Here is a 14078-nt window from a genome sequence, read left to right as displayed (position 1 = left end):
TCCATCTGGTTTACTCCTGTTGAAGATCGCAGCTGCGCTTCCCCAGATGTCCTCTTCTTCCTGCAGCTCGGCAATATGAGGGAAACCATTCCTCATGGGGTCAATGGACGTGCTTCCCCAGGTTTGGCGTGTCGCTGTTGCTATTCTCGAGCCAGTGGCTGTCCACAACCACGCCGGGCAGAGACTTGCGCGGCTTGCGTGCGGCCACCGTTGATTCGGCGGGAGGGCCTTGTTAGCGGCCGGCACTAGAGCAACTGGCTGGCAGCAGCCCTCCGAGAATTTCGCCGATGCCCCGCCGATAACAGGCCCGGCGCGGTGTGACTGGTGGTCAGCGAGGAGACCCTTCACAGTTCACCCGTGCTGGATGCGGGGGAATCGTTGTCATCAGCATGGAACATGTGATAAGTGACAACCAGTCGATGGCATCGGTGTGTGGCACGATTGATTCTCGCTGTTTCCATGTTTTATCTTTCCGACACGCTTCTTTACCGAAGTGGAGATGATTCGTCGATGTCGTGATCGTAGCAAGGCATCCAAGTAGATACTCCCTAAACCTATCCGCTATATAACCGGTGGTGATTCCGCCAGGTGCCGTAGGCCGACTATATCCCAAGCAATTAGCCCTTCTGTTGTATTCAACACCATAATTCTGACGGACTAGCAATCATCATGCCTTCAGCCGTTCAGAATGCTGCCTCCTCGACAATCCGGGGAGGACACGAAGAGTCTCGTCCACGTATTTCAGAACCCCTGCAGTACTCAGGATCATTAGACTCGTATTCCCACCAGGACTTGACGCCGGTCATTGGCAGAGAGTACCTGGGTCTTCAGGTTGCAGAAATCCTCAAGTCGGAGAACTGCGACCAGGTTATCAAGGATCTCGCAGTGACAAGTATGTCCTTCACACTCCCAACGTCTCCGAATCCGGCAATCCTAACAATTCCCAGTCTCGAAACGAGGCGTCGTCTTCCTGCGCGACCAGAACATAACGCCCCAACAAATGCGAGAATTCGGCGAGAAGCTGACCCTCCTAGCCGGCTGCGTACGCATCCAGCCTCCCATCCCTTCGCAGAACAAACCCACTGACACCTACCTCCACAGCCCGAATCCTCCGGCCTCCACGTCCACCCCCTAACAGAAGAAGGCAGCGAACTCGGCGACCAAATCAGCGTCATCAGCAGCGAAAAGCAAAAGAAAGGTGGCGGTCTCACGCACCAACTCAGCGACACAAGCCGATTTGCCTCGGTGGGATGGCACACCGACATCAGTTTCGAGCGCGTACCTTCCGACTACGCAATGCTCAAGATTCACACTCTCCCTGAAACAGGCGGCGACACTCTCTGGGCCTCGGGATACGAGATCTATGACCGCTTGTCGCCGGAAATGGCTGCTTTTCTGGAGGGATTGACGGCGACCCACGATGCAAGCTTCTTTCATGATGAGGCGCGCAGGTTGGGGAATCCGTTGCGGAAGGGGATTCGAGGGTCGCCGCTTAATCAGGGAGAGGACCTTAAGGCCGTTCATCCCGTGATCAGGACTAACCGTATGTGATCATTCTTTCTTTGTTGGGGGTGACGGTGCTAATCAACGTTATAGCTGTGACGGGGTGGAAGTCGGTCTATGTGAATAAGGGTTTCACGAAGCGAATCAATGGTGTGACCAAGGATGAGTCGGATATGTTGTTGCAGTATCTTTTCAATGTAAGTTGGATGCCTCACATGGTGGTGGTGGTGGCTGCAGGAGTATGGAGGCTAATGCTCATGGTTGATAGCTGGTTACTCAAAACCACGACGCGCAGGTTCGCTTCAAGTGGAATAGGAATGATATGGCAGTTTGGGATAACAGATCCACTTGGCATTGCGCTACCTATGACTATGTCGAAGCCCGGGCTGGTGATCGGGTTTGCAGTCTGGGTGAGGCGCCTTATTTGGATCTTCAGTCCAAGTCGAGGAAGCAGGCCCTGTCGGAGGTTTAGGCTATGGTAGTTGGATGTAAATAATCAGTTCAAGTGGCAGGTACCACGGCTATGCAGTAATGAATCACAAAGAATGTGTTTTTGTCAGGCTCGGTGGTGGAGTATGATATTGAAGGTAGATACCAACAATGGTGTCTTGTTTTCGGTAGTAACTTGAGCATTATTTGTTAGTCTGAAACCAGCCATGCTTGAAAGGTTCATTCATGATTTAAAGCAAGTTCAAGGTCATATTATAAGATTTATGCCAGACAATTCTAGTCAATACTAACTATCCCAAAGCCAAAACGCCGGTGATTCTATCACCCCATAGTTCAACTGAGGAGTACCCATTCACTACAGGAGTACATGACTGAATCTGCAGCCTGGAGAAGCACCCCAGTGAATACCCAAACAAAAAAGAGAGAATGACCTCCTAAAATATAAAAGCAACGACAAATACCTGATCTGTCAAAGTCGAACTGAAAGGCCACACATGCAGCTAAATCATGCCTCATAAGGCTCTGACATGCGCATATAGTTCCAGCAAACTGCACTCTGTTAGAAACTCCCACACCAAACCTATCAACAAACTAATCGAATCACTTACTGCTATAGCCCATATCCTCACCAAACATTACATCATGGACATCTTCCCCATCCTTCGTCCCTTGGGCCGGGGTGTACGTAACTGCCGTCTTGCCCATAGCGAGTGCCATCACTGGAGGCACCTCCTGAAGACTGATATACTCCGGCTTAGTCTTTGATATCTCCGATAGCATAAGCTGATGGACATTATTGCCTGCATGATAGCCCATATGCATTGCGGCTCCGCAGCGTTTAATCCCCGACCAGGATGCCATATCACCGACGGCAAAGTGATGGTCCGCGTTGGGAACGTTTTGGGGGAATTGTGTGCTACGCAAGTTAGTCTCGACTGGGTACACACAAGGGAGGAAAGACGACATACGATGCTCGGATTTTTACATAACCATCTTCAGTCAATGCCTCTTTGGGAAGATAAGTCGACGTGGAAACGCTTTTCGAGACGGCGTTCATGACATGACCCGCATAGATATTTCTGCGATCGGCCAGCTCAAGCTTCCAAATGCGTCGTCCGCCCTCAGTCTCGATGGCCGTGATGTCAACAACCCGCTGTCGAAAGACCACCTTGACACCGGCCTCACGAAGAAGAGATCCCACCCGATCCTGGAACTCAGCCGGCAGAGGTTCTGCCGAGAGTACGCGATCGCGTGAGTGGATCAAGGTGATCTTCTTATCGGGATGAAGCATCCTCAATTCTGTCGCCATTTCGATTCCAACGGCGCCTATACAATCATATGAGCTATATCCAAGCACATCATGCACGAATCGACTCACCTCCTCCGATAACCACGATCCCATCTTGACTATTGCGAACCTCATCTGTGTGCTTCTTCGCCTCTTCCAAAAACTCTTCTCGACGGAGAGACTGAGGCACAGTCGGGAAGACACGACGCAGTCCAGAGCTAGCGATCAGGAAGTCGTACTTCTCCTTTCTGGTTTCCTTGGTGTGGGCATCGAGGATACGCGCTACTTTGCTTTGGCAGTCCACGGAGTTGACGCTACCCCTGAGAAACCGGATACTCGGAGAGTTCAAAGCTGGGATGTCTTCGAACTTTGTCCAGGACTTGGATGCATACTTCTCGCATGACAATGCCCGGGGAGAGCCGATTAGGTGGTCTAGGATGGTGTACGTATTAGCAACCTGCTGGGATATCGGAGGTGTGAGATAGATGAATGACACTCACAGAATCCATCCCGCTCATCTACTACGGTTATCTGGATGGGAATTTGTTTCTGAGGAGGTTGAGCATCGGGGGTGTGATTGAAGCGGGCAACTCGGCCATGAGACAAGTCCAGCAGGGTCAAAGCTGCGCTTAAGCCACCATAAGAGCCACCGACCACCAAGACGCGGAACTGTCGCGAGAGGGAAGAGACGCTTGTGACTGACGGCATGTTGGGCACTTAGTACAGAAGACCGAACGTTAAGAACAAGAAACACCCAAAAAAAGGAAGAGAGGAGATGGGCCAAATGATAAGGAGACAACAAACAAAAAGCACCCGAGGAAAACAGGAGGAAGCTCTGCTCTTAAGAACAGGGACGCAACAATTTCGCCGAAAGAGAAACACGTCCCGACACCAATCGCTACCGGTGGATCCAGCAGAGCCATTTCCTCTGAGCAATCGCAGATAACATCATTTCTCTATCGTGGGACGAACCGAAAGCTAACACAGGAAACCGACCAATATGCTGCGCAATACTCCACTGATTGGGGAAGAAAACGTCTGGAATCCACGGGCCAAGGTTTCCGGCCGGATACCACGGAGAACTAAGGAATAGTGGCTTATTGGCATATCTCCATCAGGATCAGCAATACGGTGGTGCTTTGGTGGATGTGGAATGCTGGACACCGGATCGTGTGATTCCGGATATTGCCAGAACTGGGTCCCAGACAACCAATGAGATCCGCTCTCCACTACGGTCCATCTTATCAGATGGGATTGCAGCGAGATCGGGGAGGAGTCCTTCCACGCGACTCATTCGAGAGCCTTGCTGTTTATGAGCCTCTTCATTATAGAAGACACACGGAATAAGAATGGAAAGCCCATTACACAAAAAATATCAAGAATACGAAGAAGTTGACCACTCAAAAAGAAAAATACCATCTCCACTGCCAAATCTCTCGGTCGGTCAATTATTATCTGATCCGCCTCGGCAACCCAGCTACCGCTACTGTTTCCTATTATGGAGTAGTGCTGCTCGCGTACCTATGCCCCTCTTCGGTCTTTCTTCCAATCAGTCAGTATTAAAGTTATCAGATGGAGGGGTTACCCCCATTGCGACGCATTTCGATCACCTAATTTAGAAAAATAGGCAGCCGTTCGACTATAATTAGTAGGCTTCTAGGGGTGATGCAAGAGGACAGATTGAAGCGAAGCTATTTACCCACCGTCCTTCCTAAACCCATTGTATCTGAGGATGATGTGCCGATGGGCAGTGGACATGCTTTATATCTCACATTTCGCATAATAAGTGTTACTCGCGGGCTTGTATGGCTTTTACTATTAGTGGAGGGCATTACGGAGAATGCAGTACAGAAAATTTTTTTGGTGGACTGTTGTTCTGTTGATCGCCTAGCGCCGTGCTCGCTCTTTCTTAGAATAATACTATCCCTATGCTGCTTATAGGAATCGATTACTCAAGATAGAACTCAAGGCGGGCAAGGCAACTATTCCCCTTTGTATAGCATATGGAGAGCTAGTCATGTGATACTTGTGCTCCATATTGGGAAAGGTGTTCGCTTGACAACCTGACATCAGTTTCCCCGCTCCGATAATAATCACATGACAGTCATCTTCTTTGTCCTCTTTGTCATGCGACTGGCGGAACTGGAACATCTAGTTATATTAACGTAACCAACGGTCGGACGGGCCACACGGTTGGGCGGGCCATCTGGTAATACCATACAAAAGATACTTTTTTAAACATAATATATCTCAACCATTATAGTCTAGAACGATTAGATTTCTTCTATATAGATTATAAATAATATGGAGAATATTTATATTCTTTTCAAAAATCCCTATGACTAGATTTAATAGCTTATTGTATTACGATTCCTGTATTTTATGTGTATTGTATGAGAATTTGATCTGACTATATAAAATAAAAATTTAAAAATCAGAAAAAAGTATGGGACATTTATTCTTACATATATAATCTATCTACAGAGTTAGAGCTTCTAAAGTGTAGTATTGATTGATAAATAATAGAATCAAAAAGACATCTTTTATATGGGATAGCAGGATGGCCCGCCCAACCGTGTGGCCCGTCCGACCGTTGATTACGTTACGGCAATTTTGTGGATGAATCAGCAGGTACTGTTTGCTGGGATTGGTTGGTAAATGGGTTTAGTTCGGATTGACTGTTATTTGGACAATAATGACCTGTGAGGTGGCCAAGTTGCCCGAATCTGCTGTTTCAATGAGACCTATAGGGATTACTGTGCGTGTATATGTATCATCTAGATGAGTCTACGCCGGTCTATGGTGTTGACATACAAGGACTGACCAGCACCCAGTTGTGAATTTTGGTCTAGTACTTGGCAAGTCGAGTGACTGCTTAGATATGGCACAGCGGCTATTACTGTTTCGATGAGCGGTGCGCAGCAAAATATATAACCATTGAGCCAAACTATTCTATCTATAGGTTCACCAAGACAAAACAGGTCGAACAAGCGCTCAATTGCAATGCAGTAATTCCCGTAGCGTCCCAAAGATACCCGGGATGCAAGTAGAACCAGTCCTCTCTTTGATATGAGAATCAACAACAGCACGACATATAATGGGAGCACATCTGCCAACAAAAGCGTACGTTTGCATTCCAAGAATTCATGATCCCAGCAGATCGGGATAGGGGCATAGCACAGGACAGAATAACAGATAGATAGCGATATGGGTGATATCAGATGGAGGCGGTAGGTAGTCCAGGAAACGCCCGCGACTTCCAGAACGATGATGATTATATTCAGTCGAGTACTCGGGACATTACCCCCACAATCGTCAGCCAGACATAACATGTACATTCATGTAAAGAAAGGGAATGCGGCGGCTGGCGGGCAGCTGATGAGCCACGGACTATAGTCCTCTATTGCACATCCATGCCCCGCTGCAGCGATGATTCGAGATCGTTGGGGTGGCCGCCGCCTGCGGCGAGCGCTTCCTGAGGCTTGGGTTCCTCATGCTTCCACCCACTCTGCTGGTTATCGGGAATGGGCACGTTGGTCTGCTGGGCAATCTGCTGCTGCTGCGCGGCGGCCTGCGCCTGCGACTGTTGCCGGACCAGGGCCCGGAACCGCACGACTTCGTCATAGATCATGTGGCGCATCTCCTGCACATCTTCGACAACCTCGAAATGGAAGTCGAAGGTCGTCGGGCAGGTTGGCTCATCCGAGGCATCGTGCCAGATTTGCAAGTAGGGGTGCTCCAGGGCCTCCTCAACCGAGATACGCGACGTAGGGTCGAAAGCGAGCATCCGGTCGAGCAGATCGAGAGCATCAGGGTTGGCGTTGGGGAAGAGACGCTGGAAAGGGATTTTAGGCATGAATGGCAAGTTGCGCACGTATTCCTGGGCACGAGGCGAGCCGATGCGGCTCAGCGTGTCCTCATTTGGAGTACCCAGATAGTGAAGAATCTGGTTGAGCTGGTCGACATAATCGCGACCCTTGAAGAAAGGACGGCCACCCAGGAGCTCGGCCAGGATGCAGCCAACGGACCAGACATCGACTGAAGGCTAATCAGCATACAGCACGGTAATAAAAAGAGAACAGAAGTACATACTGGCTTTGGTGTAACTCTGGAAGCTCAGCATAATTTCTGGCGCGCGGTACCATCTTGTCGCAACATATTCTGTCATGTATCCCGCATTCTCCTCAGGATCGATCGAAAAACCACGAGCCAGACCGAAATCGCAAATCTTCAGCTCGCAATCAGCGTTGACGAGTAGGTTACCGGGTTTCAAATCGCGGTGCAGGACGTTGGCCGAATGGATGTACTTGAGACCACAGAGGATCTGGTAAATGAAGGATTGGAAATGGGCATCGGTCAAGGGCTGTCCGGAGCGGATGATAGCGGCCAAATCGCATTCCATCAATTCTATTGAGGATCATAATTAGCGACAAGAATGGAAAGGGTGGGTGCAAAAGAACGGCTCACCTTCGTACAGGTACGTTTCGTTAAAGTTATCCGGGCGGGGAATGTCCATGTCATACAAACAGGTGATCTAAGCCAGAAAGCACTACATCAGAGACTGTAGACATGAAAGCAGAAGTTGGAAAAAAAAAAGAGGGATAACGCACATTGCGGTGGCCTCTAAAGTGCTGAAGCAACTTAATTTCTCTCAAGGCGCGCTTGGCCAAGATCTTCTTGCTGAAAACATTGGTGACCTTCTTGATGGCGACGCCCTCACCGGTTTGACCATTGGTGGCAGCGCTAATGTCGTTAGAATGAAAGAGGTTACTCTCATGAGTTTTCTTGCGATGGGTGACTCCGACGGAGGCCAAACCTACCAGACGATACCGTATGCGCCCTGACCCAGTTCCTTGGTGACAGTGTAGCGTTCATCGACGATGAAGTCCTGGTTGAAGACCTTAAAGACCTTGCGACCTTGCAAGTCGGACATGATGAACTGGAGCGAAAGGACTGGAAAGGATAATGAGAGGAAGGCGAGGTGAGGTAAGGCGGGGAAGGGTAAAGGGGAAATGTACGGCGTCTGGGAAGCCGATGAGGTAGGTAGGGAGAGAGTTGTTCCGATGGATGGCACCAGGTGGGGTAGCAGTTAATAGTCGACGTTGGCTGGGCCGGCGGTGGGTTGGGACTTGGCGGGAGCCTTGGGACTTGGGCGTCGGGGGAGAGACTACTAGAGACTGAATCCCTCCTGCGCTTGTCGGGTTTTTGGTTCCTCTTTGTCACTTTCTCCAGACAGGCCGGTTAGGGTCGCAGCCAGAGAACCAGTCAATTCACGAGGAATGGCGTCTGTCAGTCCGTTGTCTGGGTCGTGCCCCGCCAATGTCCGGGAGGGTCTGGATTACTCTGAAACAGGAGAACTCTGGAACTGCGAGATCAACAGAGACACGGGAGAAAAGCTCGGAGAAAAAGAAGTAGATGAGGCAATAAAAACTATAAAAAAAGTGAGAGAAAGAAGGGGAAAGAACCTCAGAGAGTTTTCCCTTTTTTAATTTTTTTTTCCTTTCTTCCCCTTGAGGTGATGAGATGTGACGGCATTACAGGGTGGTTTCTGATTGGGTCTAGGAAGCGCGCAGCGTGCAGTAGTAAGTAAGTAGTTGAGGGGAACGTACTATAGTCGGAGATGCTACGGAGTAGATGAGAGGAACAAATAATAGTATTTCATCTACCGAGAACGGTCCAGTTACGATGTGCTGGAGGCAGAAGCCTTAACCGACTGATTCACACAGCACTCGGAGGATTGAGGTGCGATCAACTGCTACTTACACAGTACTGGGTTGTGCTGGTGCCTGAGGCAGAAGCGAGCCTTTCGCTTATGGGCAACACCATCATCGTCTTCATTGTCAACGGTGATCTCAGTCATCGGGATTTGATTTCATTAAACCCAATGAATCGTCGAGATCCCACCATTGGTTTTGTATGAATATTCCATGCATCGTGACTACCAAACACTTGCGTATATTGAGCGTATACAATCTTACGATTCCTGCTGATCGCCATTATTTACACCGCAAAGGAATTCACAGGGAAGCTGGACAATGCATGAGATAGATAGGACAGTTGAAAAAGAAAAATGAGTACATAATATACATCACCCATCTCTACGGAGCATCGGTTGCCAATAGTAGCCATTCATGCTGCAAAGTTCCAAACCACCTCCAACACCTCAACCTTCTCAGGTACCACATCATTCACATACATCTGCCTCACTCTTTCTTTTTCTTGAACTGCATCCTTCAACCTGAACGATATCTTTTTCTCGTCTTTGCGTCGTAGCGGCCCCAAACTGAAGGTGAAAGGGTCCGGACCGGTATACTTGCTTGCGTTCCAGGTCTGCTCCATAGCGAGGGGGTCATCTGATATTGTCGAGTATTTGATCACCGAAAATCCGTTGACGAGGTACCATTCATCGGGCAATAGCCACCGATGGAGCAAGCATTCATCCCCACAAATGCTGGCTACCTTGCTGAGAGCTACCATGTCGGCCTGGAACCAAGATTTCCAGTGATGCACAGAGAGCGGTTGAGGCCGTCCAGCCTCGTAAAATCCAGACGCATCGCCACGCAAATCTACCTGGAAGAGATCTCGCTCCCAGGAGAGCTTGGTGTTCGTGTGCGCGTAGATACACTGCGAAAGCATGCGGTCACCGCCCGCTTTGAACGCGTAGCATTCATCAAACCAAGGCTGGAGCTCCGTGAGAAGCGGGATAGAGAGGAAGATCCCAGCACCACCGTACGCCATATAGCCGCTACTGTACAGCTGTTGCAAGTCCTCTGTTACAGCCCCGATATACTGGGGCTTTGTGGCATCATAGGTGGCTAGCCGATCTACTAGCCTCGTCATCGATGGGAAGAACGTATCGTCGTCCATCATAACCACCCACTGAGTGGACTTGTCTTTGTTTTGGTACAAATATCGGGTCAGATAGAAATATCGATCCAAACGTTCGTCCTCTTCCTGAAGAATAGTAAGACGGATCCCCAACGCCTCCGCCCGCTTCTGAGCCTCCTTCTCTGGACCTCCACGATCTACCACGGCCAAAATTCGAGCATTGCTACCTGCGGCCCAATGCGCAAAAGCATCCAGAGAGTCGAGTAAGCGATCAACGGATGTTGCAATGCCAAATATGATATGTGATGCATCTGGTCGGGCACTGGGCGTGGGTCCCTCAATCGTCACGGAGGCAGTACATCTGTCCGGCGACAGACCTTGTCGATGCTCTTCTGTGTCCAAACGCACAGTACTAAACTTTGGAAACCGAGCGCCAAGGGTGTCTGTATAACCAGTGAAATTCTCCGTTGGAGCGACGGCTATCTCTAACCGGGCATATTCTACCGTGGTGCTGGAGACGGAGTACTGTCGGAGACGATCGAGATCCACATAACAAGGATTGGTGTCATCGAGGGAAGGTGCTAGCGAGAGACTGGGATCAAGATCCGGAATTGGAGCGAGTTGGCTAGGCCTGGAGTAGAAAAACACTATGAAGCCTGCGGAGAAAAAGGCCGCCGCGAAGATTAGTACCGACGCCCTTGATTGGCGCCAGGAGCGACGGTTCAATGGCGGAGACATCATGGATCAGTCATGACGGTGATACGTCTGGATCTTCCCGAATGCAAGAGGTTGTTCACCGCAAGAAATCATTCTTCCCCGGGTTGAGAAGGAATCGACTCGGTCCCAAGGAGTGGGAAATGGGAATGGATGGCAAAAGGAAAACCCGTGACGTGGTACATAAACCCCGAGCTGTTTGGGGCGGGCGTCGGAATGGGCGGTCGGACCTCCGAAACTCAACCCGTGTGGCCAGCGAGGGTTTGAAACCAACTCACGGACTGCCGGACTGCCCGTTTCTATCACTGGATGGGACCGAATTCATGAATTATTGACGCTCAGGTAAACAATCACTAACTCTAACGCCCTAGCAAGTCTAAAATATCACCGTCTGCCATGGTTCAAGTGCACTTTTGCCCAGAAAGCTATAGGTACTATACACCTAGAAAGAAATACAACCCCCCGAAGCTCGTTCGTTCATCTGCTCAGTACTTGGTCTGTTCTTTTCAACTAACCTAACATCAATACCCGCATGGCCTCTTATGATCTAGTCTCTAAACCATGGTATATCGACACGTAGATCTCTAGTGTCCTTGATCAAGCAATGCAGATGCCGGAATGCAGATGATAAGCAGGAAGTAGGAAAGAATGGGTTTCTTTACAGAGAGTTGACCAGTCTCCGCTCCTTCCGCAGAGCCCGGAGCTTCTCGCGGGCCTCCTCAAGAGGAACCATCACGCCCATCTTCTGGGTGGCCGGGTCATCACGGTTACGGATGTTGACCGTGCGACTCTCCTTCTCGGAGGCGCCAACAACTGTTTTGTACAATCAGAGACCCGAAAAAAAGTATGTAGAAAATCTCGAGCATGGGAGGTAAACTTACCGAAGATGAAGTTATATTGTTGAAGCTGTCCAGTACGGATCTTCTTCTGCATGGTGTTGCCGCTGATGTCGATGTCCACGTTCAGCTTGTCGCCGCGCAGGATCGTCTGCAGCTCCTCAACATAGTCGTTGACAGCGGGCATGACGGGCACGATCAGGATTTGACGAGGGCTGAGCCAGAAAGGCCACTTGCCGCCAAAGTGCTCGATCAAGATTCCAAGGAAACGTTCAAAGCTGCCAATAATGGCACGGTGGATGACGACGGGGCGGGCGCGGCCAGAACCAGGCGCGCTGGGCTTGGTTTCACCTTCCTTACCGGCCTCATCGGTCACCGGGGCCTTCTCGGCCTTCTCGGCCTTCTCATTCGACATGTACTCGAGCTTGAAGTTGATAGGTGCCTGGTAATCAAGCTGGATCGTGGCGCACTGGAACTCTCGCTTAAGGGCATCAGCGATAGTGATGTCAATCTTCGGTCCATAGAAGGCACCGTCGCCCTCGTCGATAATCCAGTCATTGCCCTTGAACTTAGTCATGGCTGCCTTGAGCTGGGTCTCGGCGTTGTTCCAGGTCTCCAGTTCACCCAAGTACTTCTCGGGGCGGGTGGAAAGTTTCAGCTTGAAAGTAAAGCCAAACAGGCCGTAGATGGCCTGCAGGAAGTCGAATAGACCCTCGATTTCCGACATGATCTGAACGTCATTAGTTGATTGAGATTATCGCAGAGAAATTTCGATTCTCGACACTCACCTGGTCCTCGGTACAGAAAATGTGGGTGTCATCCTGCTGGAACTTGCGGACACGGGTAAGACCACTCAGGGCGCCGGACGCTTCGTTTCTGTGCAAGACACCAAAGTCGGCGATTCTGAGAGGAAGTTCTCTGTAACTTCTTTCACGGTGGCCAAAGAGCAGGAAGTGACCAGGGCAGTTCATAGGCTTGAGACCCCACTCCTTCTTCTCAACGTTGACCTTGAACATGTCGTCCTTGTAGTGGGCCCAGTGGCCGGACGTCTTCCAGAGGCTGACATCATACATGTTGGGGGTCTGAACCTCCTGGTAGCCCCGCTTGCGGTACTCTGAGCGCAAAAGAGACTGGAGAGCGTTGAAGATCTTGGTACCGTTGGGCAAGAGGAAAGGGCATCCCGGGGAAGCTTCGTCAAAGAAGAAAAGCTCTTGTTCCTTGCCAATTTTCAGGTGGCTGCGCTTCTCCGCCTCTTCCAAAAACTTCAAGTGTTCCTGCATCTGCTTCTTATCGGGGAAAGCAACACCGCGAATACGTTGCAAGGAGTCGTTGGTTTGGTCACCGAGGAAGTAAGCGGAAGAGTTCTTCGATATGTCAGCATTACATTTTTTGAGAATAAGTACACACCAATGCATACCTGCATGATCTTGAAGGTCTTGATCTTGCCGGTGCTCTGAATATGAGGGCCCCTGCACAGATCGACCAAGGTACCACACCTGTAGACAGTGCTCTTCTCTCCGGTCACCAGCTTATCGATGTAGTGCAACTTGTACTTGCTGTACGCGAACATCTTCTTGAGATTCTCTTTCGTAACCTCCAGTCTGTCGAAGCTCTGCTTTTCCTTGAAGATGCGGGAGGCTCTGCTGTCCAACGACGACCAATCGGATTCCCTGACGACACGGCTGCTTCACTATCAGCATCTCTGCTCAATCATACAACACCACCCATGCTTACTTGTCCGGCATAGCCATGTCATAGAAGAAGCCCTGGGGAGTAGGAGGCCCATGAGAAAGAAGACATCCGAATTCGCACTCACAGGCCTCGCCCAGAGTGTGCGCGCTAGAGTGCCAGAAAACCTCCCGGCCCTCGGGGTGGTCGAAGGGAACGTAAGAAACGGTACATTCGCCCTCTAACGGACGGCCCAAATCCCAGAGCTCCTTGCCAACCCTGGCGAGAACAACATTGGCGCTCAACTCCTTGGGCACGTTCTTCAGAAGCTGTGCGGGGGTGGTTTCCCAGGCGTTCGCGGTGACATTGATAGAGTTTCCATCACCAAGCTCCAGGGTGACGTTGATTTCAGGGTGGGGCTTGTTCTTGGTTTCCTCGAGAGATTGCTGCCACAGTTCCTCGAACAGATTGTTGCGCTCAATGATGAAATCGGGGAGAGAGCCGGCACCTGGCGCTGTCAACTGGTAAGGAGGGGTCATGGTGGCATTTGGCGGGGCAGACAGTCTCACCAGCAGGTTTGGCGTCGGCGGCGGGCCTGACAGGGAGGTCCTTTGAACCTTCAGAAGCCATGGCTGTATCCCGAAACGTCAGGGTAACGATCTGGGGGGTTGGACCGAGGAAGAGGGGTAAAACCAAACGATGCCTGACTTCCGCATAGAAATCGGACGATCATGAAACGCAAATCCACCGTGACTCAGTGAGTGACCGAAGGCGGTGAAGCACGTGACAGA

At 50.4% G+C, this 14078-nt stretch overlaps 5 protein-coding genes across 5 annotated transcripts; 1 reads left to right on the top strand and 4 right to left on the bottom strand.

The window, feature by feature from the left end:
• Positions 1 to 611: 611 nt before the first annotated feature.
• Positions 612 to 2047, top strand: BO94DRAFT_508377 (TauD/TfdA dioxygenase family protein). Its single transcript, XM_025609660.1, has 5 exons — positions 612 to 892; positions 948 to 1042; positions 1102 to 1543; positions 1597 to 1700; positions 1772 to 2047. The coding sequence occupies exons 1-5, from the start codon at positions 670 to 672 to the stop codon at positions 1973 to 1975; spliced, it is 1068 nt and encodes a 355-aa protein (XP_025472016.1). The 5' UTR covers positions 612 to 669; the 3' UTR covers positions 1976 to 2047.
• Positions 2048 to 2222: 175 nt separating this feature from the next.
• BO94DRAFT_508375 (putative pyridine nucleotide-disulfide oxidoreductase AMID-like) lies at positions 2223 to 4379 on the bottom strand. The gene is made up of 5 exons (XM_025609659.1): positions 3742 to 4379; positions 3332 to 3673; positions 2922 to 3279; positions 2562 to 2869; positions 2223 to 2502 (listed from the first exon to the last, which is right to left on the bottom strand). The coding sequence occupies exons 1-5, from the start codon at positions 3947 to 3949 to the stop codon at positions 2459 to 2461; spliced, it is 1260 nt and encodes a 419-aa protein (XP_025472015.1). The 5' UTR covers positions 3950 to 4379; the 3' UTR covers positions 2223 to 2458.
• Positions 4380 to 6641: 2262 nt separating this feature from the next.
• Positions 6642 to 8174, bottom strand: mpkA (mitogen-activated serine/threonine-protein kinase SLT2; the record flags this gene model as incomplete). Its single annotated transcript, XM_025607683.1, has 5 exons — positions 6642 to 7279; positions 7334 to 7648; positions 7709 to 7775; positions 7852 to 7984; positions 8062 to 8174. The coding sequence occupies 5 exons, from the start codon at positions 8172 to 8174 to the stop codon at positions 6642 to 6644; spliced, it is 1266 nt and encodes a 421-aa protein (XP_025472014.1).
• A 1005-nt stretch (positions 8175 to 9179) lies between these two features.
• BO94DRAFT_531176 (glycosyltransferase family 31 protein) lies at positions 9180 to 10928 on the bottom strand. The gene has a single exon (XM_025610842.1). It carries the CDS (start codon positions 10805 to 10807, stop codon positions 9371 to 9373), a length of 1437 nt encoding a protein of 478 aa, XP_025472013.1. The 5' UTR covers positions 10808 to 10928; the 3' UTR covers positions 9180 to 9370.
• Positions 10929 to 11097: 169 nt separating this feature from the next.
• Positions 11098 to 13999, bottom strand: BO94DRAFT_571854 (threonine--tRNA ligase THS1). The gene is made up of 5 exons (XM_025614889.1): positions 13354 to 13999; positions 13037 to 13301; positions 12408 to 12983; positions 11665 to 12349; positions 11098 to 11596 (listed from the first exon to the last, which is right to left on the bottom strand). The coding sequence occupies exons 1-5, from the start codon at positions 13824 to 13826 to the stop codon at positions 11442 to 11444; spliced, it is 2154 nt and encodes a 717-aa protein (XP_025472012.1). The 5' UTR covers positions 13827 to 13999; the 3' UTR covers positions 11098 to 11441.
• Between the last annotated feature and the right edge of the window lie 79 nt (positions 14000 to 14078).

This window comes from Aspergillus sclerotioniger (genome assembly GCF_003184525.1).
Source record: "Aspergillus sclerotioniger CBS 115572 chromosome Unknown BO94scaffold_3, whole genome shotgun sequence".
Classification (NCBI taxonomy): Eukaryota; Fungi; Ascomycota; class Eurotiomycetes; order Eurotiales; family Aspergillaceae; genus Aspergillus; species Aspergillus sclerotioniger.
The sequence above is the reverse complement of the archived record's forward strand: the minus strand, read 5'-3'. Positions and strand labels throughout refer to the sequence as shown.